This window comes from Vidua macroura, chromosome 25 (genome assembly GCF_024509145.1).
Source record: "Vidua macroura isolate BioBank_ID:100142 chromosome 25, ASM2450914v1, whole genome shotgun sequence".
NCBI classification, from domain to species: Eukaryota; Metazoa; Chordata; class Aves; order Passeriformes; family Viduidae; genus Vidua; species Vidua macroura.
Genome location: NC_071595.1, coordinates 3,734,433 through 3,761,036, shown reverse-complemented (window position 1 = coordinate 3,761,036; position 26,604 = coordinate 3,734,433). Strand labels below are relative to the sequence as shown.

At 52.9% G+C, this 26,604-nt stretch overlaps 2 protein-coding genes and 1 non-coding gene across 8 annotated transcripts; 1 reads left to right on the top strand and 2 right to left on the bottom strand.

Annotated features, from left to right (window-relative positions):
• Window positions 1–5,544: 5,544 nt before the first annotated feature.
• Window positions 5,545–14,905, top strand: OPRD1 (opioid receptor delta 1). The gene is made up of 3 exons (XM_053999008.1): window positions 5,545–5,871; window positions 11,862–12,211; window positions 12,934–14,905. Exons 1-3 carry the CDS (start codon window positions 5,618–5,620, stop codon window positions 13,464–13,466), a joined length of 1,137 nt encoding a protein of 378 aa, XP_053854983.1. The 5' UTR covers window positions 5,545–5,617; the 3' UTR covers window positions 13,467–14,905.
• Window positions 14,906–17,317: 2,412 nt separating this feature from the next.
• Window positions 17,318–26,434, bottom strand: RCC1 (regulator of chromosome condensation 1). Of its 6 annotated transcripts, none has more exons than XM_053998834.1 (13): window positions 26,309–26,434; window positions 25,719–26,080; window positions 25,545–25,586; window positions 22,962–23,039; window positions 22,701–22,778; window positions 22,411–22,598; window positions 21,688–21,867; window positions 21,508–21,604; window positions 20,550–20,672; window positions 20,201–20,356; window positions 19,763–19,882; window positions 19,199–19,351; window positions 17,318–18,670 (listed from the first exon to the last, which is right to left on the bottom strand). In XM_053998834.1, exons 4-13 carry the CDS (start codon window positions 23,029–23,031, stop codon window positions 18,495–18,497), a joined length of 1,341 nt encoding a protein of 446 aa, XP_053854809.1. In that variant the 5' UTR covers window positions 23,032–23,039; window positions 25,545–25,586; window positions 25,719–26,080; window positions 26,309–26,434; the 3' UTR covers window positions 17,318–18,494. The 6 variants fall into 6 exon arrangements, with proteins under 6 accessions (XP_053854809.1, XP_053854812.1, XP_053854810.1 ...); XM_053998837.1 differs by having other exon boundaries at window positions 26,034–26,080; XM_053998835.1 differs by lacking the exon at window positions 26,309–26,434 and having other exon boundaries at window positions 22,962–23,057; window positions 25,719–26,302.
• Window positions 25,730–25,934, bottom strand: LOC128819153 (small nucleolar RNA SNORA73 family). Its single transcript, XR_008440656.1, has one exon. It is a non-coding gene; the product is annotated as a small nucleolar RNA SNORA73 family (small nucleolar RNA).
• Window positions 26,435–26,604: the final 170 nt, after the last annotated feature.

Here is a 26,604-nt window from a genome sequence, read left to right as displayed (position 1 = left end):
CCTCCTCCATCATCAGGGTGGTCAAAGATGGCCCGGGGGGTTTAAGCCACATTTGGCGTGGGTCTAACCGCCATCCTCTTGGTACAGTAACAAACACTGGCAAATTTCCTGTCAGACTCACAGGAGACAGACAAACAGACCTTATCCCTTGGGAAACCCAGAGCTAACACTCCTCCCTGTTCCTTGGCAGCGCTACATGTGTCTGCCCATGTGCACAGGGTCCTTGGCCCTCCATCATGTCACGACCAGCCCCAGGCACCAGGACACTTGGTTCCCATGTTGCAATCAACCCCAAGCAATAGGACACAGAGTCCCCATGTCTCAGTCTCAAAGGACCTGCTCCCTGTCCAGGAAAACCCTGAAAGCCCCTCAGGGAGCCCAGGGGTCACACTGACACCAATTCCTTCCACCAGCAGCAAAATGCTTCATTTTTCCAGCCCGGCTCTGTCTGGGAGCAGCATGGTGCCGTGTTTCCCCCCTCCCCATGATGGTTCATTTCTGAGATGACTCACAGGTTGTTAATGCTCCCGACACACATTGGATAGAAGCAGCGCTGCCACCTCTGAGCACCAGCTGAGGGGCTCCCAGCTCCCCAAAATCCAGGGAGATGCTGCCAGTTCCCAGTTAATGCTCCATTGTCAGACAAAGGCAGCACAGAGGGGTGGTGAAAATACCTAAATAAGCAACAGTCAGGGAAAAAGGCTCCTGTGGGTGTTGAGTTCCCCAGGGATGGGGTGTGATGACTGTCCTTCCTTCACTGCCAGCACAGCTTGGTGCCCATGAGCCATTCGCTATTGCTGTCCCTGTCCTTGTCACTGTGACAAGGCCAGGCATGAGCCTGGGTGAAGGAAAGGGCTCATTAACCCCTCTGATGAAATAATCATCACTTTGGAGGCATTTTTCATGGAAAAGGATGAACTAGCAGATACACTCACCCTGTGTTTGTAAGGACCCTGTTGCCCCCAGCCTTGGGTGGGAGCAGCAGGCTTGGGGCAGGCTGGCACTGTCACCAGATTGAACCCAGCAGGAGGACAGCCCCTCTCACATCCCAAGAACATCTCAGGGATACTGGTGGCATCACCCTTGAGATATCACCAACCTCTGGGAGAGGGACTGTTGTCTGCAAGGTGGTGAGCAGAGATTTTCCATCCAGCCTCTGGACTCAGCTCCCACTCTGGCCATCTCAGTGTGCAGACACCCTGCCCTGAGAGACAGCCTCTCCACATACAATGCCGAGGAAATAATTCTGCAAACCCCCCACCTCACATGCAGCCATGCAGAATGGTGAGGCAGAGAAGAATCTCATCTAATTTTAACTCCCCTGATGGATGGGCTTTGTTCTTTGCAGCAGCTGCCCCGCAAGGTATGAAAACACTCAGATATGTTGACATAGGGAAACAAAACACACAAATCAGCCCATTTTCCTCTTCAAGGCTGATTTATCTGGAGCTGTCAGTGGACGGAGGGGAAATGATGAGCCCTGGGGAGATGGAGGAGCAGCCTGGACTCGCAGCTCGGTGGTTACTAGTGCAGTTGGGCTGATGCTCATTAAGCATCTGGTCCATTCTCTCCCAAGCCCCAAAACACCTCAGATCTACAGAAAACAAAGTGACATGTTCTGCTGCAGTTCCCCAAGGTGTGATTTTGTGCATGTCTTGGCTCATCCTTATAAATGAGGGAAGCTAAATGCTAATGGAGCCCTCTCAAAGTGGTTCACCACAAGCTGAGCTCCATCCTGGTGCCCCCCATTGTGCTGACTGCTTGGTTTTCTGAGTTGGGATGGGTGGGATAAGACACTGGAGAATGGTGACAGGAGCTCAGGAGGAGGAGAGGAGGCTGGTAAATCCCCCTGCAAGGGTTGGTGTATCACTTCTATAAGGGGGGGGAAGGAAGGAAGGAGCCTGGTCTAGTGGAAGGTGTCCCTGCCAGTGGCAGGGAGTGAAATTAGATGGGCTTTAAGGTCCCTTCCTACCCAAATCATTCCATGATTCTATGAAGACAGGCACTATGAAGGGGGAATAAAAAATGGAGTTTCCCCTCTCTGCATCACAGCTCTGAAATGTACAGACAGGACTAAAGCTGGCTGCCAAAATGTTAATTATATAAAAATACCTAGATATTTTTATAGATTTATATTTTAAATATTTTTCTATTTCTATCATAGTTCTATACCTGGCAGAAATGCCCTGGCCCCCACCTCAGCATAGGACACAGCCATCCCAGTGTCACAGAGATCCAGTGAAAGGCTCTACCTAACCAGTATCATGGCAAGGTGAGAGCCATGGTACTGTTAGGGAGTCTCAATGTCCTTCTGAATTCCCAAAAATCCTCATGGAAAATTCATCTCCCCTGTTTCCTCCTTCATTAACCTCCAGAGGTTGCCATGGATTTTGACTGGAGTCCAGCCAGAGCAGATTCATGGCTCCTGCATGTAATTTTAATGTCCATTTTGATTAAAAGCAATAAATTCCAGGGGAGAGGGTCTTCTCACCATGAAATACATGTTGTCAAGTTTGCAGTCTCTAAGTAAATCAAAGCACTGCCATTAGTGGCTCCAACTGTAAATCCTCTTGGATGGACCTTCGCTCACCAGGCAAAGGAGCAACAGGAATTGTGCTCCTCAGCAGCCTCAGCATTGCTCTCACCATCTCAATTAGATGTATGATTTATTTTTCAGGGTGTGGATGAGAAAATAGAGAAAATAGGCGTTGCCACACAGAATTTCCTAAGAGAAGCAATCCCTGCAGGAGAGCAGGACTTGATCCAAGGTCATAGAATTACAGAATGGTTCAGGCTGGAAGGAACCTTAAAGCCCCTCCAGTGTCACCCCTGCCATGGCAGGGACGCCTTTCACTATCCCAGGCTTCTCCAAGCCTTTTCCAACCTAGCCTTGGACACTTCTAGAGATGGGGTGCCACAGCTTCTCTGGGCACCCTGTGCCAGGGTCTCACCACCCTTCCGAGGTGGCCAAAGTGGCATTGGTCAAACTCAGGATGCAGAGAGAAGTCCTAGGAGCAGTGCTGGGGGTCAGGACCTGCCAGACCCACCAAGCTGCATGCACTGCATTAAGGTGATGCTCTCCCCTCCAACGTACCTCAGTTTTCCCAATTTTGGAACTCCATTCACGGCGGCAGCCAGGCTCGGCAGCAGGAGCAGCAACAGCTGAGAGCAGGCAGATGAGCACCAAAGCCCTTTAAAGATTTTCCATTTGTTTTATGTGTCCACTGGGTTTATTTTTAACATTCCAGCTAAAAAAAAATTTCTAAAGAAATGCTGGAGCTGAGCCAAGAGGACGTGTTTGCTGGAACCTGCCAGGATGATTAGTCCTTTGCAGATAACCCATTGGAAAGGGTCAGTGTGGGGGCTCTGGCCATGCCAGGAGCCAAGTGAAGGGATGAGTTCTTTTCCAGAGAGCTCCTCAGCCATGCTAAAAGCTATTTTACACTCCCCAACCTGACGTTTCCTTCCCACTGGGAGAGATCAGCAACCAGTCTGCATCAGAGCTGGGCGCAGCAGATACTCAACACCTCGCTCTGGGTCTCAGAGGCTCTATTCACCCAGGAAGGTGTTTAAATCCCGTATTCTGGACCACACACAGGTGCATAACATTCCCCTGTCCTTCCTTTACAAGTCCTTCCTGGGCTTGTAAAAGCACTGCCGGAATGGGAACACCCTCCAGGTAAGGAGGCTGATGCATCCAAAGTGCAAGAACAAAGATATCATGTTAAATCTATCCCTGTGCTCCCAATTCCTGCCTTTACCCATCCCACCAGCACTGTGGGACACAGCCAGGACCACAGCTACCTCACACCGTGAGGACAGAAACACACAGCACATTGTTCCTGCCTCCCTGCTCAGAGGCCCTGGAGCTCTCATCCCATGGGTACCATCTGAACCATGGGATGATTGAAAAGCCATTAATTCCCTCCTGGGCATTTTTATGATGCTCTTGGTGAAATGTCTGGATGCTTCAGCACTGCAGGAGTTTGATACTGGCAGAGCTCTGCACAGACTGAAAACCCTGTCTCCAGGGCTGAACAAGCTGCTGGCCTCTCCTCCATGTCCAGTGTCTCCTGCTCAGTCTCTCTGGAGCCAAATGTACCCAAAAATGCAGCAAATCATCCTCTATGTCTGAGCCAGTGCTGTCCCAGGGCACAGGACTGTGAATTAATCTATCCTCAAAGCAAATAGGAGATGGGTACACACACTTGGGGCCTCCACCTCCATTTGGACTCCAGGAAAAATAAGGCTCCTGCCTCTCAGCTTTGCAGACCCTGAAAGGGGGGAGCTCTGCCAGAGGAAGGTGGTCCTGCCCCAAGACTGGAAAGGATCCTTGGAAAGGGGAGGGTGACCCTCAACATCTCACAAAGCTCAGCTCTGCTAAGCAGGTGCTGCTGCTGGGTCTGTATTTGCACCTTCACTCTGTAGCATCTCCCCACATCCCTTATCCTGCAGCAGCATCCCTCCTAAGCCCCCAGAAACCTTTTTTAGTACCCCCATCATTCCTTATTGCCTTCCAAGCATTCCTCCTAAATCCCCCCAACATTGCTCCCCAAATCCCTCTTCAGCATTCCTGCATCATTCTCCCCCCAACACCCCTCCAGTTCCTTGCCTCACCCCACAATATCCCTCTTGAATCCCCCTGCAACATCCTCCCAGACCTTCTCAGTGCCCCCAAACTCATCCAGCACCCCCTGCCCCACAAGACGTGATGTGGAGAGTGAAGGAGAGGAAGAAAAAGCAGAGGCCAAGGGGGAACTGGAGATCGCCCGGCTTTGCTTTGTGGACAAGAGGGCTGTTTGTCCCCCTGCTTTCTTACAGACAAAGAAAACCCAAAACAGTCACAGCGCCTGGATCCATCGCGCCCCCCCTCCAGTCGGGGACCCTTGCGGGCTCCGGGGATGGGCGACAGGCAGGGATTGGCGGGGGGGAGGCAGGGACCGGGAGGAGCTGGGGGGAGAGACAGGGATTAGGAAGGCAAGCAGGGAGGGGAGGTGGAGGCAGGAATGAGGGAGAGGGGGGTGCAGGTAAGGAACTGGGTGGTGGGAAAAGAGGCAGGGAGAGCGGGGGTCAGGCAGGGGCTGAGAAGACAAGAACTGGGAGGGGAGGCTGGCAGGGATGGGGAGAGAAAGCGACAGGCTTGGGGGCGGGGGGTGGGGGGGCATGGAGGGGGGACGCAAGGAGGGATCTGTGGGGGAGAAAGGCAGGAATGGAAGCATAGGGAAAGGCAGGCAAGGATGGGGAGAGGCAGACAGGGATGCAGGGAAAACGGGACCGTGGAGGGAAGACAAGGACCTGCCGAGTGAAGAAAGGCAGCCATCGACCGAGGTGGAGGAAGGCGGGGACGGGGGGGACAGGTAGGGAGCAAGGGGGAGAATAGCAGGCAGGGATCTGGGGAGCAGGCAGGGAGCGGGAGGGGTACAGACAGGCGAGGGGGCGGGCGGGCGAGCAGGGCCGCCCCCGGCCCCACGTGGCTTGGGGACACGCGGGTTTATAAAGCATTCCGGGCCCGCGCGAGTGCGGGAGGAGCCGGCGGCACCGGCCGGGAGCGGGTCTCGAACCTGCGGAGATCGGATGCGCCCGGCGGCTCCAGCGGGGCCACGGGCGCCCGCGGGCCATGGAGCTGCCCATGGATGTGACCATGGATGTGCCCGTGGAACTGCCCTCGCTGCTGCCTACGGCCACTGCCATCCCCTGGAGCAACGGCACCGCCTGGGCCCCCCTGCCCGGACACGGGGTCAACGACACGGGCCTGCAGCGGGCCAAGAACGCTACATCGATCCTCATCGCCATCGTCATCACTGCGCTCTACTCTGTGGTGTGCGTGGTGGGGCTGCTGGGCAACGTCCTGGTCATGTACGGCATCGTCAGGTGAGAGCTGGGCACCCCGCGCTGCCCACGAGGGGTCTGGGATGTGCGGGGAGCGAGGGGGCACTTCGGGCACACCGAGTGTAAGCACCGATGGAGCCAGGCTGTGCCAGGGGTCAGCGTGCAGCACATGGAAGGTGTGAGCTGGTAACATTGAGTGAGCGTGCACCAGGAATGGGTGTGCACCAGGGGTGAGGCAGGACCAGGAGGGAGTTTGCACTGAGAGAAAGTGTGCACAGGGGTGAGCGTCTGCTGTGTGCCAAACAGCAGCAGATGTGAGTGTGAACCAAGAGTGAGTGTGCAACCGTTGTGAGTGTGCACCAGGTACGAGTCTGCACTGGGTGTGAGTTTGCCTCACGTGTGAGTGTGCGCCGAGTGTGAGCCAGCAGCAGGAGGAGGGCTGGCTGTGAACCGGCTGCTGTGCGCAGGCAGCATCGGGACGGGTGTTCTGGCGGCTGCGGTGCGATGTGTGTGTGAGCAGTGCGTGTGAAAGCTGTGCGAGTGTGGGGGGGATGAAAGTGCTGTGCGAAGGGTGAAAGCAGAGGCCATGTGTGCCTGGAGCACCTCGGGGAGTGCAAGGGAGCTGTGTTTGGGGGTGGGGGGGGGGAGGGGGGGCATGGGCGACACAGCCCTACCCCAAGTGGGTGCCTCTTGTCCTTTGTGAGGAAGAGAAGCCGCAGGGCTGGTGACGCTGCGGGCTGGGAGCTGCTCTGTTTGCAGGGTGGGTACAGACGCCCCCCCCCCCCCCCCCCCCCCGCCCCAGCCAGGGGCTGATGGGTTCCCGCTGCTGCCGCCTCACTCCATCAGTGGGAATTACCCACCCAGCCCATTCCCACTTCCTTCTTGTGCCAGCACCTCCTTCTGTTTTTCTCTAACAAAGAGCAGAAACTGCATGGCCCAGCCCCATCTCCCACAACAGCTGAGCTGTCCTCGGGTCCCCTCCATCTCCAGTAGCCGAGAAAGCTACTTCGGCTGCATCCAAGACCTCGGCACCTGTGGTGAGGCTTTCCCTGGGCAGAGACAAGATCTGTGGGGTCTCTGCACCCCAGGAAAACCAACATGACCCTAATGCCCCCCATTTTAAAGATGGGGCATGGCAAGATGCTGCTGTATCCAGCCAGGCACTTGTGCTAAGGTACAAAATCTCATCAGTCCTTTTGTCCGAGACACTGGGTGGTCCTACCTGGTTAAGATGGGTTGACATGGAAAATGGGACCATAAAGCCAAATCTTACAGACCACAGGACCAGTGCCAGCAGCAAGAGCTGACAGAGCTCCTCCACAGCTCTGCCAGCAGCAAAGGATGGGGCTGTGCTCGCAGTCACACTCTGTGAGGGTGCAGACCCCAACATCTCCAGCCTGGCAGGAGGGAGCAGAAGGGTCTCACTGGGTGCCTGGGCTTCACAGCCACCCCCTCTGCACTGGAGGGGGCTTGGTCCTGTAGGTCCAGAATCTGTGGGGTAATTCCAATTTCCAGTGCCTCAGGTGATGCTATAACCCCAGCTTGGCCAAAACCCTAGAGCCAAACCAGAGCTGGTGGCTGGATTTAAACAAACTCTCCAAATTCACATTTTTAACCATTTCCACCCTCATTTCCCCACCTCTTTCAGTCCATAGCTATTGTTACAGGAGGTCAGCACAGCCTGGCACTGCATGCACACAAATAAATGTGGTGACTCACCGGAGGGAAGGAAACCATCCTGAAACATGTCCATGAGGTCCATGAGCCACCCTGGAGTGCCCATTGCCTGGTATCAGGCTCTGCTGCCCCTGCTCCCCACTCTCTGTGGGGCTCTGCTCTGTGTTTTTAACCATGCAAGAGGGTGGGCAATGGGGAGTGTAACTCGCTGACCCCACCTGACCCCAATAGGATTTTTAATCCACTCAAAGTGGCATCAAAAATGAGCCCTGGTCTGAAAAAGCAAATTGAGGTAATTGTGGCAGAGACAGATGCCACGAACGATGTCAGGGTGAGGGATGAGTGCTATTAGACCCCCTCCAACTGGTTCTGCTCGGAGAGGAGAGGGAAGGCATCTTAAAGAGTGATTTCATCCTCCTTATTTTACTCACTGAGTAACTCCATGTTGCCCAGGGCTTTAGCAAGCCTGACAGCCACAGATCCTATCACCACACCTTCTAGCCCATGTTTTCCAACTGATGATGGAATTAAGCACAGAATCACAGAGTGGTTTGGGTTGGAAATGACCTTATAGATCATCTTGTTTCATCTTGTTGCCTTCCACTAGACCAGATGGCTCCAAGCCCTGTCCAAGCTGGCCTTGAACATTTCCAGGGATGGGGAATATCTCCCGTGAAATGAGCAAATATCATCCTCCAAGCCCCTGAGACAGGAGGGGCTGCAGGGACATGTGCCTTCGCCCCTTCCATGGCCAAAGCTATTTGGAGTTTCCCAAAGGTCCTTGACAGAGTTGCTCCATGTTGACAGGGTTTAGGCCAGGACTAGGGGAGACCTGTGTCCACAGAAGAAAGGACTATGAGGTGGGATCAGCTTGGATTTGGACCTCACTGCTAGGGAGATTCTGGGTGTTTGCCTTGTGCTCTTCTCCTAGTGCCATCTCTCAGTGCCCTTGGGGTCCAGGCAGGGTGTCCAGGTAGTCTGGAAGCACAGCTGGAGGACATCCTGGGGGTCAGGGACCTCTGGAACCACACTGAGTGTGCCACAAAGCCCATGAGTGCCAGGAGCTGGCAGATGCAAACACAGGACCCTGGTATATAGCTCTGTGAATGGACACACCGTGAGCCAAACACAGCCAAACTACAAATAAATCACTCTCCAGAGCAGCCAAACCATCCGCACACCTGGAGGGAGCCCAGCACACCCAGCACCCTCCCCACCACAGCTCTGACCAGCACTGCCATGCCCACTGCATTGTCAGATGCTTTTAAAAATACTCCTGGAAGCAATTTGTAGCTGTGAGCTTAGGGCTGCAAGTGCCCTCATCCCTACTAAGCCCATCAGCCCCCCACCGCTCTCACACAGGCTGCAGGGACAGCTGGGTGCAGGCTTTGTCAAGCCAGGCTCTTTCAGGCAGCAGCTTTTAGCAGCTACAGGAGTTTTTCTTTCACTTACTATTCACTTTTCTTTACTTATTTATTTTCCAAGAGGTTTGGAGAGGGCATCCCTACTTGGGAGTCGAGGCTGGAATGAGGAGCTGCCCTTTGCTTGCCCCATCCCCTCCCATCTCTTCTCTCCATCAGCACTTCCCAGATTGTTCCATTCAAGTGCATAACTTCCCAATCAAGGCACTCACTTAATTGCAATGGGTTTGGCGGCCTGGGGAGGTCCATCAGCAGCAGTGGATGATTTGCTCTAATGTGGGCAATAAACCTCTTTCCTTGAGCAGCAGTTTCATTTGCAGCTCAGGAGGGTCACCAGGATGGATGTCTCACCCTGTGCAGGGGGTTGAAACCTCAGCCCAAACCTGGAGGGGGCTGAATCTTGCCCCAAAACCCCAGTGCTGGAGGCTAAATTGCCATCCTTATTTTCCCAGTCATGCCTATCACCATCCCAAGTTATTCCCATCAACCCCATCATCCCAGTTATCCCCATCCTCATCCCAGTTATCCCCATCATTCCAGTCAAATGCATTGGCAGAGTCAACCCATCATCCCAGGCATTCCCATTATCATCCCAGTAATCTCCATCATCATCTCTATTATCCCAGTCATCCCTGTCACTGCTTTGCCCTCACCAGCCCCATCCTGCCTGGAGATGGGTGACAGCTCTGGCCCTCCAGTCCCCCACCCCTGGCACATCTGGCTGGGGGTTGGAAGTGCTTACCCAGCACAGCTAAGCACATCTGGCAGACCATGGAATGAATAACAGATTCTTTTACCATTTTACTCAAAAATCAGAGACCAAAGATGTGTGAATCTACCTGAACTGACTGTTCACATAGGAGAGGCAAAACCTGACAATACCACAAATTCTCAGCTTTTTGTTTTACCTGGGAGGAAACTTTTCTGCAAAAGTACTTGGAAAATAACACTAAAGAGAATGGAAAAGGACTTTTCAAGGACAAGACATTTTTAATGCCATATTTAAATAAAAAACAGAAAGCTCAGCTTGAATATTTCCACCCTTGGGCAACGGGCTGCCATTTGCAGCCATGGTGAAGGAGACAGGAATGCTCTTGGAGCTGGGAGCTGGGTTAAGCTGCTGTTTTCTGTTTTCTCACAGAGAGAAATTAGTTTTTCAGCTCCAATTCCCAGTTCTATTGACAATGGAACCTGGTGGGTCTCTGTCCCCATGAATACACTCTCCTGACCCTGCTGAGATGGGGAAAGGATAAGGGGAAGGGATTGGGTACCACCATCAATCCCAGGAGCCTCTTTCCCACAGCAACCTGCTGTCCTGGGCTCCAGCCAGGACAGGACCACCTGAGATGGGAGCCACTCAATCTCCCCACCAATTTATTTCATGTAGCCCCAACATGTGATGAGCTGTACCAATTATCACAAAATCCTAGAATGTTTTAGATTGGAAGTGACCTTAAAGCCCATATCATTCCACCCCCTGCAATGGGCAGGGACACCTTTCACTCTCTCTGGTTGCTCCAAACCCTGTCCAAGCTGGCCTGGAACACTTCCAGGGATGGGGCAGCCACAGATTCTCTGGGCAAGCTGTGCCAAGTTATTACCACCCTCATATCTGATTCAAACTGCCCTCTGTCAGTTTAAAAGTGTCTTACCTCATCACACATGTGAAAAGTCACTTTCTATCTATTTTATAAGTACACCAAGGAAAACAATCTTTTCATCTCAGCAACAACGGGGTCATTTCCCCCTCCATGCCTTACCCCACTGCTGCTACAGGCAGGTTTAGCCATGCACAGAGATGGTTTTGGGAAAACTGACCCTGATGTTAATTAATTAGGGTACATCTAAAAAAGCTTGAGGCTGGGGAGGATGCTCTCTAAGCAATGGGGATTTGCTGGAAGGGAGCACAGGAAGAGTTGGAGCTGCTGGTGTACCCCTGCAAAGAACAGGGTCTTCCACAGAGCCACTCTCACTCCAAATGTGTTGCCCTTTGGGGGTGCCCAGTTGATCCCTCACACACATCCCTGCTTCTCTGGCATCTACCATAACTTTGCCTCATCCCTTCAGGAAAGGTTTGGCCATGAGGGACCATGCATTTCTCTTGCCATGGTGTGACAAGAACCAGAAGCAGAGCCAGCCCTTCCCAAATGCCCTGGGGGATATAGCCAGGCTTCCCCAAAGGCTCTGGAGCTCCAGATTGGGTAATTGGGCTGCTTCCAGATGGCCTGTTTCTGGGGGTAATCGATCCAATTTCTGCAAGTAAACTTGACAGGGAAGCAGGCTGGATAATCACAATTTACTAGGTGGAAAATCAGATGAAGGAGGGCTGAGTGGATAAAGGACATTGAGCAACCGGTTCAGGGAAATGGAGCAAATAAATCTCATTGGAGAATCGAGTTCTCTGGAAAGTTCTTTATTCCTTCGAATAAAAGCAGGCATGGAATGAGTGCCACCTCCCCGTCCAACCTGGCCTTGGACACTTCCAGGGCAGACACAGCTTCTCTGGGCAGCTTGTGCCAGGGCCTCACCACCATCCCATCTAATATCCTGTCACTCTAGGCCCTTGTGAAGAATATCTCCCCATATTTCTTGTGGGCTCCTTCAGGGACTGGAAGGCCACAATTAATCACCCCAAAGCTTTTCTTCCCCAGGCTGAGCAATCCCAATTCTCTCAGGCTTTCCTCATGGCAGTGGTGTTTCATCCCTCTAGTCATCTTGGTGGCCTCCCCTGGACTCCCTCCAACAGCTCCATGTCCTTCCTCAATGTACTCCCTGGTGCACCTGGAAAGTTGCTGAGTTGCTGCAGAAAGGCACATCACAACACTTTTGCCCACCAAGGCTGGTGTCACCTCATGGACAGATAGTTTGTGCCCCCTCCTCATCACATCAAGTGCCCTGACCACCTGTAACATGTCCTTTCTCTGCCACCCCCAGGTACACCAAGATGAAGACAGCCACCAATATCTACATCTTCAACCTGGCACTGGCTGATGCACTGGCCACCAGCACACTGCCCTTCCAGAGCGCCAAGTACCTCATGGAGACCTGGCCCTTTGGGGAATTGCTCTGCAAGGTTGTGCTCTCTATTGACTACTACAACATGTTCACCAGCATCTTCACCCTCACCATGATGAGCGTGGACCGCTACATCGCCGTGTGCCACCCGGTCAAGGCCCTGGACTTCCGCACGCCGGCCAAAGCCAAGATCATCAATGTCTGCATCTGGGTGCTCTCCTCCCTCATCGGGGTGCCCATCATGATCATGGCGGTCACCAAGTCAAAAGGCAAGTGTCTCATGGGACATGTCCCCTCCTGTCCCATCAGTCCATCCCAGGGGTGACCTGGCAAACTTGACTTCTGGTCCTGTAGCAGATTTGTGGTCAGTGGTGGGCAACTGTCCATGACACCATAAATGTGCCCTCTCTTGGAAAAAGCATCATGGGTGTTATTTCCCATCTATTAACTGTCCCAGAAATTGTCCTCCCTTTCCCTTAAGGGTAGGGATCCCACACCTTTCCCCATCTCCAGTCCAACCAGTGCCTCTCCCCACCTCCTGGGATGCAAAGCAGGGGCCTAAAAGAAACCCCAGTGATGCTGCAAAGTCTCCAAGTGGCCCACACTAAGATCTGCAGCTCCTGCGTGGGGACACTGGTCCTTGGCTGCTAGTAAAGCTCTGGGCATCTTAAGGGAGTGGACAGATTTCAGTGGAGAGTGATATGGGGATGTGACATGGGGATGGATGTCCATCATAGGGGTTGGGAGAAGGCAGGATTCGCTTTGAATGGCTCAGGAGGCTCTGCAGGGAAAAGGTTCCAGGGTCACTGCATCCACTACCTCCCTTCAGTGTCTTGTGGACAGGGTCTGATGGTACAGAGCTCCCGGGCAACCTCTACTAAGAGCAGGCAGGTAGGAATGCATCTCCCTGGAGTTTTAACATGACTGAGCAGAAGGCAGAATATTCTCAGCAGACACTGAGCTTCCTCTTTGACCCTCCTCTGTCCTACAGATGGTATTGTCCTGTGCACTCTCCAGTTTCCTGACCCTCCCATCTACTGGGACACTGTGACCAAGATCTGTGTCTTCATCTTTGCCTTCCTGGTCCCCATTTTGGTCATCACTATCTGCTACGGGCTGATGATCCTTCGCCTGAAGAGCGTCCGGCTCCTCTCAGGCTCTAAGGAGAAGGATCGCAACTTGCGGCGCATCACACGCATGGTGCTGGTGGTGGTGGCAGCCTTCATCATCTGCTGGACACCCATCCACATCTTCGTCATCATCTGGACGCTGGTGGACATAGACAAGAAGAACCCCTATGTGGTGGCCAGCCTGCACTTCTGCATTGCTCTCGGCTACACCAACAGCAGCCTCAACCCTGTCCTTTATGCTTTCCTGGATGAAAACTTCAAGAGGTGCTTCCGAGAGTTCTGCCTGCCTTTCCGAGCCTGTGTGGACCAGAACAGCTTCTCCCGCGCCAGGAACACCACGCGGGAGCACGTCTCCACCTGCACCCCTTCCGAAGCCCGCAACAAACCGGCATGACTAGACGTGGGCAGCCCCCAGCGGGGCTGCCGGGGACACGGAGGAGATGAGCTGCGCTCAGAAGTCACCCAGGTCACCACCACAGAGTTGTAGCAGAATGGTGGGCTGGGCGCTGCTTGGTAACACTGCTGGGTTTGCATACAGACTGACTGCAAAAACTTTTTACATCCTGAGAAAGAAAAATGGGAGAATTGAGACTCACCAAATGATGTAGGGAGAGGACAAGAACAAGAGGCAAGTTGGGCAAATATGCTCCATTGATGCCACCACCTCAACCAACAACACCCAGCAGGGGCTGTCACCCTCCAACACGTGTTCTTGGCAGAGCCCAGGGCACCAGAACTGCAATGTCCATGTGCTTATCCTCCTGCATGGGCCAGGATGACACCACAGCCCATGGCAAGAGGGGAAATACTCACATGGCAGAAAGGAACTGTGCCAGGAAGTGATCATAGCATCACAGAATCATTCAGGTTGGAAAAGCCCTCCAAGATCATCAAGTTCAACTGTTCTTCTACCACTACAAAGGCCACCAATAGCCCATGTCCCACATGCCACACCCACACACTGATGTTTAAATCTCTTCAGTGATGTTACTCCACCACTGCCCTGGGGAGCTGTCCCTTGAAAGGGCTGGACAACCCTTTCAAGGAAAAAACATTCCCTAATATCCAGCCTAATCCTCCCCTGGAGTGACTTGAGGCCATTTTCTCTGACATGTCATGGGACCTTATTCCATCCCCCTCTGGGCTGTGTCCAAAAGACAACTGGACATGGGAAGAAAAACTTATGCCACTTCAGAGACACTGTTTTCAAAAAGCTCCAGATCCATTGTAAAGATTCTCCTGGAGTTCCTCAAACTGGGATTGCTCCCAGAGAAAACTTTCTACAGTTCATGTCATTGTTATGTTAGTGTTATTTTGAGACCTCTGACTGCAGCTAAGGCTGCCCTGGACATGGATGTGATGCTGGGAATATGGGTATAGCCAGGGGATGGAGCAGCGATGACCCCCATTCCAGCAGCATCCCAGCAGGGATTTGGAGGCCAAACCAGCTTCTTCCCACCTAAAAACCAGCTCCTTCAGTCCCTCGTCTGGGCTGGGAGACTGGGGACAAATCCTAGTGCAGGCGAACAGCACTGGGAGATCCTGCCCAGACTGGGCCATGCTGTAGCCAGGATGCTCTGAGGGAACTCTTTGTGTACTTTTATAAATATGTATGTATGTCTGACTATAGCTGTATGAAATTAAAGTGACCCCAAGGCCTCCCATCACACCTCCCACTACAGCAGCTGCTCCAAGTGTGAAGGAGCCGAATATGCCGGATCCATAGCATCTCACAAACTACTTCAGACACTATTTCCAGCTCCAACCCTTGGGATATTTGCCTTACAGTGGCATTTCTGTACAGGAACTCTGCTTTCTAAAAATTAAATAAAATCAGAGATAGGAAGCAGTTTCCAGCTCTCTTGTGACTCCCAGGCATAAAAAATGAGCAAGGTCTGGCTCAGGGGGGTGGTCTGGGGAGTGATGAAACTACCTGTAAATTTACTCTTTCCTGTGAGGGTGGGGATGACCTGGCACAGGTTGCCCAGTGAAGCTGTGGCTGCCCCTGGATCCCAGTGTCCAAGGCCAGGTTGGATGGGGTTTGGAGCACCCTGGGACAGCAGAAGGTGTCCCTGCACATGTCAGAGCATGAAACTGGATGGGCTTTAAGGTCCCTTCCAACTCAGGCTATTCCATGATTTTGAATTCAAGTTCTAAAAACTCACCTGAACTTGGAAAAACTCACCTTTGTGAACCCCCAAAGCCCTTTAGCTGAGATTGTTTGCAAGCCCTAGTCAACAAAAACCTCTTCTGCCAAGAGTCATCAAGATATAATTTTATTTTAAAAGACTAGCAGCCCAAATTCTGGCTCAAATTAACTCATTTCCTCTTCCAGGCAGGAAAGGAATAACAAGAAAACAATCTCAGTATCCTCCAAACTCTCCTGAAGATGCAATTCTCTCCTTGCAGATCCTGCAGCACCATTGCATAGGCAGAAATTTTCTATCTAAAACAGCAACATGTTAAAAAACATGAAAAAAAATCACTCACAAACCCCACAAACAACACTCAAAGTGCTTTTATTCTGGGCCCAAAAGATCTTCACACCGCCAGGCCTCATCCTCCATGGATGCTAAAGCCCTCAAATTCCACTTTCCCAGCTTTCGTCTGTAAATCAAAAGCCTTTTATGCACTTCCAATAGTAACAGATGGAGACCAGAGTGTGGGATTGAAGCTGCCAACTGGTGATGAGGGAGAGTCTGGAGATGTCAGTGCTGGAAAACCTCCCCCATTGACTAAGGCTGGATCTTGACACAGCCAGGGGTCCACTCCACCAGACCCAAATTCCTCCTCCTAATCCTCAAAATGCCCCCAGTTCACTCTGTGAGCACAAAACCTTGTTAATGAGACATTTCCCTTTCCTCAATTAAGCTGTTTTCCTTTGCCCACCCTCTCCCCACTGTGTGGGGGCTCATCCTTCCCCCAGCTTCCAGCAGCTTCCCACTGAAGAGTCAGTGGTTCCCAAGACAATTGCTTATTCATCAGTTCTGAATATTTTAAATCTTATTGCTCTCCCTCAGCCCTTTCCCCCTGTTTCTTGAATATACCAACATTCTTCCTTCCCATTCACAAAGACATGTGAATTTCCTTTCCAGAAACAGAACAGCCCCTCAGGGATGGTACAATCCCATCTTATTTGGGAATGACCTGGGTTTTCTCTGCAGCTGCAGGAGCTGGAGTAGGGAATTGCATTGGCTCCTGGCAGGATCCAGCCCTGTGGTGACCACACAGTGGTGCCCCACTGATCCTGTTCCTGCTTCAAGGAATTGCCCAAATGTGGGAGATAGATGCAACAACCTGCCAATGTTGGGGATAGGGAAGAACTGGGAGCACTGGGATGTGAAATCTCCCCAGTAGCTTAGGCTGGTTTTGGATAAATGTTGTTGCCCAAGTCAAAGAGCAGTTTCTCCATCAGGTATCCAGCAGGTCACATTTCATTGAAGAGTATCAAATGGTGATGGTTCCCAGGGAGCAGAATTAGCCATGGGATTAGAGAGCACTTGCCCATGGCTCAGCCTGCAGTGATGGCAAAATATGGGCTTGATCCCTCACAATACATTTTCTGTGGGTCAACATCCCAACCTTATGCTTAGAGGGAAAAATAAAGTCCTTTGCAAGCCCAGGACTGCAACCACCAGAACAAACCCACCTGATGGGAGGTGGGTACCCCCAGCCCCCCAGACAGAGCTGGACCCACTGAGGCCATCCCTGATTGTAAATCCCAAGTTCATCCTATATGGGAGCAGCAAAGCTGCCAACAGCCTGAGCTGCTCTCAGTGCCCAGGCTCATTAATGAACCTGCTGCTGCCCAAAAGAATTAAGTGTAAACAGCGACCTGGGGCTCCAGTGACACCATGATGTGGGAGTTTGCCCCGTGTCTTCCAGTCTCCACACACGTCTGGCTCAGCTCCAGCTGGGAGCACCCAGCACGGACATGCCAGGATCCTTCCAGCTGTGCCACGGGCTTGGTTGTGATCCTGGAGACCCAAAAACACTAGGGGTGACCCATCAGACAGGCAGGGAACTGAAGAGGGGGTGACAGGGATGACCATCCCCTCTCTCCGTCCCAGTTCTCCCAGTCCCGTGGCCCAGCAGTACATTCTCCTGCTGCCATCTGGCGGCCACGAAACACTCGGACACAGCTGGAACCAGGACAGCACCCCGAAAAGTAGCCACCCGTCCTGACTGTCCCCACGGGAGAACTGCCCGTGAAACTTGCCCTCCAAAGCACAGGCAAACTCTGGGTTTATCAAAACTCAGTTTATTCCAAATGCTAAAAGACTTTTTTTTTGTCCTTTCTGCCTTGATTAATCAACCAAAATACATTTTCTTTTTTAAAAAATCTAACCCCTTCAGAACTATTGTATAATCCCAGACCCCCCCCTCCCCAGCCACAACTCCTCCTATTGCTATAATTTAGCTCTTTGCAGACCCCTCCTCACTCCAGGTACCTATAGGGAGAGCATGGAGCAGGCTGCACACAGGAAGCAAAACCAGTTGGATCAGGGAGACAGTGGGGAGGAGGAGTCCTGTTGTTTCCAGTGTCTCCATGCATAGCTGGGGTCTGGGTGTCTGCTCAGCAAGCCCCCAAAAGCAAATGAAGCTCCTTCCTCAGCAAGCGAAAAGAGAAAAAATAAAAAGTGTTCCCACCCGTGGGATGGATTTGGTTGGGTTTCCAAAGGCAGCAGCCGAGGGAGTGGCCAGGACTGCAAAAAGCAATGGTGAGGTGGCTGCTCCAAGCCATGGGGAGCGGGGAAGATGCTCCTGGCCTCACTGCTGGGGGGGTGGGGGGTGTTCAGCTTGAGGGATAGGAGGCAGGAGCCTTCAGCAATCACAGTGTGCTAGGCATCACCCAGCAGCATTCTCCCTCACCAGGTAGAATATCCCCACAGTAGCCATAAGCTCTGGATAGAGCTTCCTGGGCACATTCCTGCTGAATTTGCATCCACCTAGAATGGGCTCAGATGGGTTTGGGGGGGTCACAGTAGACAAATCCTGTAGAGAGGTATATTTAGGTGAAGGGGGTGGAGGAGCATCCAGATGTGGGGAACATGGGGACCTCAGGGAGACTGATACCCAAACCTGATTGCAGAGTGAAGAACAAGACCCTCAGCTTTGCTGGGCCAGGAAATGTTTAAAAAACAGATGAGAACAACTGGAAATCCATCCAGGCACAGAACTGGGATCAGTTTAGGATCAAGCTGACCCGGGGAGCTGACAGAGCACTGGACACCACAGGAAAACAGACAAACACTTGCAGGGAGAACCCATGGGGACCCTGTTCCAGCCACGCAGGCGCTGCTGGGCCGAGCTCCATAAGCCTCCTGCCCTCCCCAAGTAATCAGCTCCCCGTCCCAGGCAGAAGTTGTGGGGGGTCTGAGGGTGCTGTGATCCCACTGGGCCCGGCTGTTGCATCGCTTCATCAGCTCTGCTCCTTGTCACTGACCAGCAGCACAGTGTGCTGCCCACCACTGGACACAGCCAGCACCCGCCGGTTCTCCAGCTGCTTCCCCGTCATCTCCACGGGGCTCCAGACATCATCTTCCTCCCCGGTGCCCAGCTGGTAGTTAGTGCCCATTCCCCAGGCAAACGCTCGTCCTGCAACAGAGGTGAAGCAAGCTTTGATCTCCAAGTGGTTGCACAATGGGAAGGGGACCCTGCACCCAGACAGTGCATTTCTAGGAGTCCAAAACACAAGCAGGAGGAAGAGGAGGAGCACATGCAACTCAAACATCACAGAGCACATCTTGTGTTCCATCACAGAGCCAAGGAACTTTTATCCCTTTGGGGGAGCAAACTAAACCCACAGCCTGTTCCAAACATTCCTTCCAGCAGACACTGCACACAGGCAGATGCAGCACCAGAGCACAGAGGTCTGGCATCAGCAGTCAGAGAAGAGATTGTCAGGACAACAACCCCTGCTTGGTCAACACCACATGACCAACCCTGTTTCCACAGGCCCACAAACAGATCTGGAGCAGCCAGTGCCCAGCTGCCCCCAGGTGATGGGCACCAGGACCTGGCTCCAGTCCCTACCCAGCTGGCAGTGTGTGGTGATGGTGTGCAGGGCTGGATGGAGGGATGAAGAAAGTACAGAAGGCAGGGTTCCCAAACCCTGCCACTCACCATCACTGCTGACGGCATAACCCACTGACGCTCCACAGGCCACCGAGATGATCCTGGGGAGCTCCGGGATAACTGTAGGTGTACTCTTCTCCTCTGCTCCTGTCCCAAGGCCCAGCCGGCCATACTCTGCCCTGCCCAGGCTGTAGGCTTTACCTGGAGCACAGCAGATACACAAGAGAGGAGACTTGAGGGGGGGCAGAAGCTGCAGCAGGGCCAAAGCAGACCAGGACCTTTCCCCAGGTCTCACTCCCGAAGGAACATCACTTCTCCATACCGCACCCTGAGACCCATGCAGAAGGGGCAGGGTGGGATAGAGACCCTTCAGCTCGCCAAAATCAATAAGGTGGACAGGTGCAAGAGCAGAGTTCACAATTGAGTCTAGGTTCCTGTTCTCAGCTTCCTTTCACTGCAATCTCACACCAACCTTGCTTCCTTGAACACTGAGAACTTGGAGGGCTCCAGCACATCACCATCATCCCAACAGCCCCTTGGCCAGGTGGAGGGCCATGGGATCTCCCCACCCCGCTATGTGACTCCCAGCCCACCTGTCACAGTGTCACTCACCTTCAGAGTCGACGCAGACTGTGTGGTGCTGCCCGCCAGAGAACCCAACCCAAGACTTGGTGGAGTTCTTGAAGCATGTGAGGTTCTGGGGGGAGAAGCAGGGCTCGGTGTCCTGAGTCCCTGCAGGGTGGGACGCACAAACCCAGGCGGATCAGGTCCATGGACATGGACAGCTCCAGCACTGAGCCGTCCACCCTGGGGCTCACCCTACTGGAGACCAATACAGCTGCCCAGTCCCAAAATCTAATTTCTGCTCAAACCCAGTGGGCACATGGGCTGGGACCTAAACCCAGAGCTATGCAGGGTGAGCCCCACCCCCATTTCTACCTCTGGTGCATCCAGTGTGTTTAGATTTTGGGGCACCTAGCAGTTTCCCCCCACCAGGCCAGGGCAGCAGTGGACTGGAAGGAGATCTGGAGGGATACAGGTGAAGCTCACCCAGCTGGTGGTAGTTGGAGAGGCCAAATCCATAGATGTGTCCCTCATGAGTGACGGCGAAGGTGAAATACGCCCCGCAGAAAGCGTCCTGGAAGCGCATGTTGCTTCTTCTCCCTTTGCCTCTGACAGGAACAAGCTGGGGGACCAGCATCCGCTCTGGGGCAGGAGACAAGGTGTTACATAAGAACTAAGGATTTACACCCTCCCTGCATCTAAGGATCTGGCTCACTGCATTTACATTACTGATTACACATAAGCCCTTGAGCATCAGGGACTGGGTCCCTTTGTTCCTCTGCAAAAGGCAGAGCCAAAGCCAAAGGATGCACTTCTGAGAACTAAATCTACTCACGCAGTCCTCTCCGTCCTCCTCGGCTGGCAAAGAGTGCTGGCACTCTGCCCAGCTGGCCCTGTTCACCACAGCCACATGTGAACAGGTTGCCATCCACTGTCAGCATCACCAAGTGATCATTTCCTGGAACAGGAAGGAAAGAGAAATTATGGAGAAGTCTTCAGCAAGTCCTGGGGGCTGAGATCCCACAGGTAAACCCAAGTTGTCCCAGCTTATGGGGTTTCTTGCACTTGATACCTCAACACCCATTGTGCCACTACCTAAAACTCCAGGATGTCCCTCTTCCTCATCCCAGGAACTCAAAGCAGTTTTTCTGGGACGGTGGTAAGGACACAGTTGTGCCCCAACTTCCCCTGGGCCCTGGATAAGCTCCCTGGCTGCTGTGCTCAGCTTCCCCAGGCCTCATTAAAGAGCAAGTGCTCTGGCCCCACAGGGTCACAGTTCAGGCCACTCTTGGAAGTCATTCTACATCAGACTGGTCAAATATTAACTCAATATGTGAATCTGTTGGGCCTAAAATATCTGTTTGGGCTAAAGGCTGTTCTCTGGAGAGTCAGAGGTCAGTATCTCCTCGTATCAGGCTCAGAACAAGCCAGGAGGGAGGAAAAGGAAATGGACATTCCTCAAGGGTTGTGACAACCTCATGTACCTGCCTGACCCTGCACACCCCAGGGCCCTGCTTGTGGAAGGGGCTCACTGCTGATCTGTGAGTCAGAAAGAGTTAGTTGAAGAAGAGAAGATAAACAAGGGGACCTGCAGTTAGATCTTGACAGAAAACAGTGGTGTTGACCACCCTGCACTAATGAACATTATGTTAATTTACTGTGGCCAATTAATAGGTATTAACTTTGTGAGAAGGTATAAAAAGACAGCATGCTGCTAAAATAGAGAGAAGCCTTCTTAAATAAATGGTGTTCTTCTGTTTGTTAGAACCATCTAAACAACTATACCTGCTCACCTGAAACTATTTTAACGACAGGCGCTTCGAGCTCGAGCAGCAAAGGAACAGAGCTTGTCTTCATGGGCTCCAGCAAGCCGATCACTCCATTATTATCCTGAGGGAAGAGAGAGACAAAGGGATGAGCCACAGGAGCAGCAGCCACCAGCGGAGCTTCCAGCATCTGAGGAATTAGCATACCCGGAAGGAGCCCCAGACAAAGACCCTGCCGTCCTCAGTTAGCGCAGCCGTGTGGCTGTCCCCCGCCGACACCTGCACCACCTTCTCCTGCAGCTCCACCAGCCCTGGAGAGGTCTCAGACCCTTCAGCCGAGGTGTCACGTCCCAGGGCACCTTCATCGTTGCAGCCAAAGGTGTAGATCTGCAGATTGGGTGTGAGTGGTCAGCAGCCCAGTGGGGCAACAGGCTGAGTATGAAGTCAGGGGACAGGGACTCATGAGGCTGAATTATTGCAGAATCGTGGAATGGTTCAGGTTGGAAGGGACCTTAAAGCTCATTTCAGTCCACCCCCTGAACATTTTCCACTAGATCAGGTTGCTTTAAACCCTGTCCAACCTGGCCTGGAACACTTCCAGGGATGAGGCAGCCACAGCTTCTTTGTACCAGAGCCTCACCACCTTCACAGGGAAGAATTTCCCAATATCACATCTAAAATTACAGTGTCACACATCTACTCTCTGTCAGTGTGAAGCCACTCCCCCTTGACCTATCAGTCCATGCTCTTGTCCTAAGTCCCTTTCCAATTCTCTCTCAGGCTCCTTTCAGGTCCTCCTTTTGACCCCCTAAAATTTTGTGGTCCATGTGAGACCATGCTCACCCCTAGAGCTGGAACAAGATGTGGGCAGAGCAGTGGCTGATTCCTACCCTCTGCTCCCAAACGCATCCCAGAACTCATGGCACTTACCTTTCCAGTCTGGCTGAGGCACACCGTGTGCATCCCTCCAGCTTCCACCTGCACCACCATCTCTGGCAGTGTGACCAGAGCTGGCTTCTTCCTCTCCATGATGTCCTCACCCAGACCCAGCTGGCCGACATTACCCTGGCCCACTGTCAGCACCAGCCCAGGCTGTGAACGATGTGATGGGTGGCTGACTGTGGGGTGCAAGGAGGAGAAAGAATATGTGGGGGTTCAAGTTTCCTGGTAAAAATCACCCCTGGGAAAGCAGAAGGAAAATTCCAAGGGATTTTTCCTACCTTTAACCTTTTTCCTCTCAGTAGACTCTTCTTCTGGCACCAGGATCTTCAATCTGCGTTTTCCTGGCATCTTGGAATCTAAATGCCAAAAAGAGCCAAGGTTATTCTGGCCCATTGTCAGCACCAGCCCAGGCTGTGAGTGATGTGATGGGTGGCTGACTGTGGGCTGGGAGGGGGAGAAAGAATATGTCAGGGTATAAGTTTCCTGGTAAAAATCACCCCTGGGAAAGTAGAAGGAAAATTCCAAGGGATTTTTCTTACCTTTAACCTTTTTCATCTCAGTAGACTCTTCTTCTGGCACCAGGATCTTCACTCTGCGTTTTCCTGGCATCTTGGAATCTAAATGCCAAAAAGAGCCTGTAAGGAGTCACCCATCTGGTGAACTGGGCTGTTCACTGTTTGGGGTGTCCCCTCACATCCTAAAAAAAAACACCTGAGGGACTGGTGGCTGAGTTGGGATTTGAACACTGATCCCTTCTCCTGCTCTGGGAAAATATAAAGTTTTCCCTTGTGTATTTTATCCATATTCCCTATCTACTTCATGCCAGATGTGAACCAGATTTCAGGTCCAGGCAGGCGATGCGAGAGGGAAGGAAAAAGAAAGAAGGAAAACGGATAAGGGAAGAATCGGAGCCGAGCCGTATGTGCGTCCTCACCACCCTCCCCGTTCCGCATGGCCCGAGCGTCGCCCCCGCCCCTTCCCGCCGTTCGAATTCCCCGCGGCGCCGCCTCACGTGGGGCCGCACAGGCCACGGCCGGGACCGGCCGCGTCTCCCGCCGCCGGCAGCTCTTCCTGCTGGCCGGTCGGCTGCGCCGAGGACGGCCCGGCCCTCGCCGGGACCTCCGCGCCCGCGGCCTTGTTCCCATCCCCGTCCCCGCCGGTCCCTCCCGCCGCTCTCCCGGCTCGACCCCGCCGCGCTCCCTCACCGTCCACCGGCTCCGCCGCGCTCCGGTCTGCGCATGCGAACGCCGGCCCCTCACGGCGCTGCGCCCCCCGGCGGCCGGCGGTCCCCGGCCAGGGCACTGCCCGCAGGTCGGGCAGACAGGAGGACGGAACGGGAACAGGTAGGGCAGGACATGGGGACAGAAAGACACACGGGGACAGGCAGCACAAGGCACGGCTCGCGGTTGGCAATACTTTGGCCCCCGGACGATAAATCCTGTGTCAGTAACTCATCCTGCTTCTAACCTACAGAGATGCCTCCAGCCTCCGAGGCCGCAGCCAGCCGCGATGGAACAGAACTGCTGCAAAAAAACAGTAATTAAACGCGCAGAACGATAACGAAGAGTATTGAAATCCAGCAAGTCTGAGCTACCATCTTTTCCAGCAATCTACTGCTGCATAAAATAGAAAATAGTTTTCCCTTCATCCAACGCGATTGCCCTTATTCCACTGATTAATTCTGCTGTTCCAGTCCACAGGCCTGCATTTGGCCATAATAGCTTTTATTTGCTAATATAATCATGTTCCTAATTAACATCTTGGCTGGTATGCCAGCCTCATCTGCTTATCAATAGTGATCCCCAGGGGTCACCCACAGCCCATGTGCTTGGGAAACCTTCGAAGAGAGGCATCACCATTGACCGTTTATCCCAGGCTCATGTGGGGCCTTGACTGATGAGCAGATACAGCCACTCCCTGATCCTTTCCCGGGGGACTTCACGGCCAAGGACAGGACATCCGGCCAGTTGCTGATGCCAGTTTCACCCACCCCACACCAGCACTTGCCCTAAACCCACCCATCAGCAGCACTCCCCTTTAAAAAGGCCAGGGAAAAACGTGTCATGCCCCTCCCTGCTTTTGCCCCCCAAGCCACACCCCGGGGTAGCAGATGCCATCAATCCTTGACTCAGCCCTTCATGGTATGAAGCGTTTTGTGCATTGAAAGAATCCAATCTTGGACTGAAGGTCTGAATTTCCTCCTATTCCAGCCCCAGGAAAAGTGCCAGAGCACTTCTACACATTTTACTTTTTTGAGATGGGTCACCAGCAAACAAGAATTATACTTCTACAGAAGATGCACCACCCCAAGCATGAAGTTTTCCTTAATATTCAGATCATTCACCAAAAACACACACCAAGCCAAAGCCAAGTTCAGTTTATTGAGTTGTCTACTGTATTTATTTACACATCAAGACAAGAGCGAGAGCTCCATTTCAGGCCCTAAACACAGAAACTGCTTCCACCCACATCCTATATACAATCCACCCACTTTTGCCATTACCTTCCCTGTAACATCCTGGCCCCACAAGGTCGAATCGATGGGAAGGTGCTTCAGTGTAGTCCACAGGAGAGCACACACCTTATCTACTTAACCCTTATGCTTCCCCCACTTCCCTTCCCCAGTTTTAAGCATCCCAAAAGCAGCTCTTTGCTGGACCAGCCAACCCCACGCCTCCCTTGACCCTCCAGCCAACCCCTCAGGCCGTGATTATCCTTCCTTCCCGTGCAGCTTACCCGTAACGTGTGTAACTCTGGGCCCTGCTCCACGAAACCCAGAAGAACGCATCCCACCAAGGGGCCAGGGCCACACGCCGTTATTTTGCGTGCTCCAAGCACACGCTTTAAAAGATCACTAAATTCACACATCCCTGGTTCCATCGCGTTTTGATTTCTGTAGCTATGTTTTACTTACACATAGTGCACTAACAAGACTTGAGCAGACTCTAACATACTCACCCTCTCCCACTGATTTTTCTTTTTCACTTTGCCCCAGCAGTTTTTGCAGTATTTTAGGAAAAAGAAAGATGCTTTTTTCCTGCTTTTTTCTTGTGTCCCACAATACAGCAATAGAGCTTTTTAAGTTCAGTACACAAATATTACAGTCTAAACGCAGTTATTACCTTCAAAAATCGTGTTTCACTTCAACTTTTCCAATTTTGGCACTGGAAATAAAAAAAAAAACAAGGTACTTTAAGGATTTGCTCAGGTGCTTGTGTTTTTGTTTCTCTCTCCCAGCTCCGCACGTGCTCCCCCATCCCACCCTGCGTGTCAGTTTGTTATGAACAGTTTCTAACCTATTTTTAAGAAGTGTTTCCTGCATGGTTTGTCTCCTCTGTCACGGCCCGAGGGCTCAGAGAAGCAGTAGGAATATGCAGGCTGCAGGCTCGGGGCCCGGCTTGCTCTCCAACGTCGTGGAAAGGGACTGTACGTCACGGGCCCGAGGGCCTGCGCTCCCATGCGCCACACGGACAGAGCCGAGAGAGAGCGACTTCTCCGGATATCCACGTTGAACCATTTAACATTTACAACCACCTTGACCCGCCCCACGCCCCCGCGCGTCCCAGCTCTGCCGGCCACGCGGCGTGGCCACGGGAAGGATGGATACTCACGCTACAGCGGGCCGGACAAACCAAGCTTTAAGAGGCTTTAGCGGAACCTGTAGGAGTAGAAAATGGCTCTGAGGGGCGGCTGAGGTGGCGCGGGGTGGCCCCGCAGCACCCACAGCCACGGTTAACTCATGGCATATTTTAGCGTTAAAACGAGGATGGAGCGGGTATCCGCGGACAGCGCGGCGCTGCGCGGCCAGCAGGACCTCACGCGCCAGCAAGACCAACGGTTTAAAGGGTAAAAACAGCTAAAAGGGTAAAAGTAAAGCGAACTTTACCTGCCAACTCGGCTGCTCCCCACGGAGAAAGAGGCCGAATCACCCCGCGCGGCGATATTTATAGTGCGCAGGGCGGGGCTGAAACGCGCGCACGCGCCTCCCGCGCGAGGGGCGGGGTCAAACCGTATATGGGCATAGGCGCCGGGGCCACCACCCAGCGGAAAGGGCCGGGCCAGCCGCGCCTGCGCAATGGCTGGAAACGCGGTTGGCACATGCGCAGTCAGATGGGCGCGAAAAGCCACCGCCTCAGGGGAGGCGCTGCCATGGCTGACCCGCCCTCCACCCGCTCAAAAGCC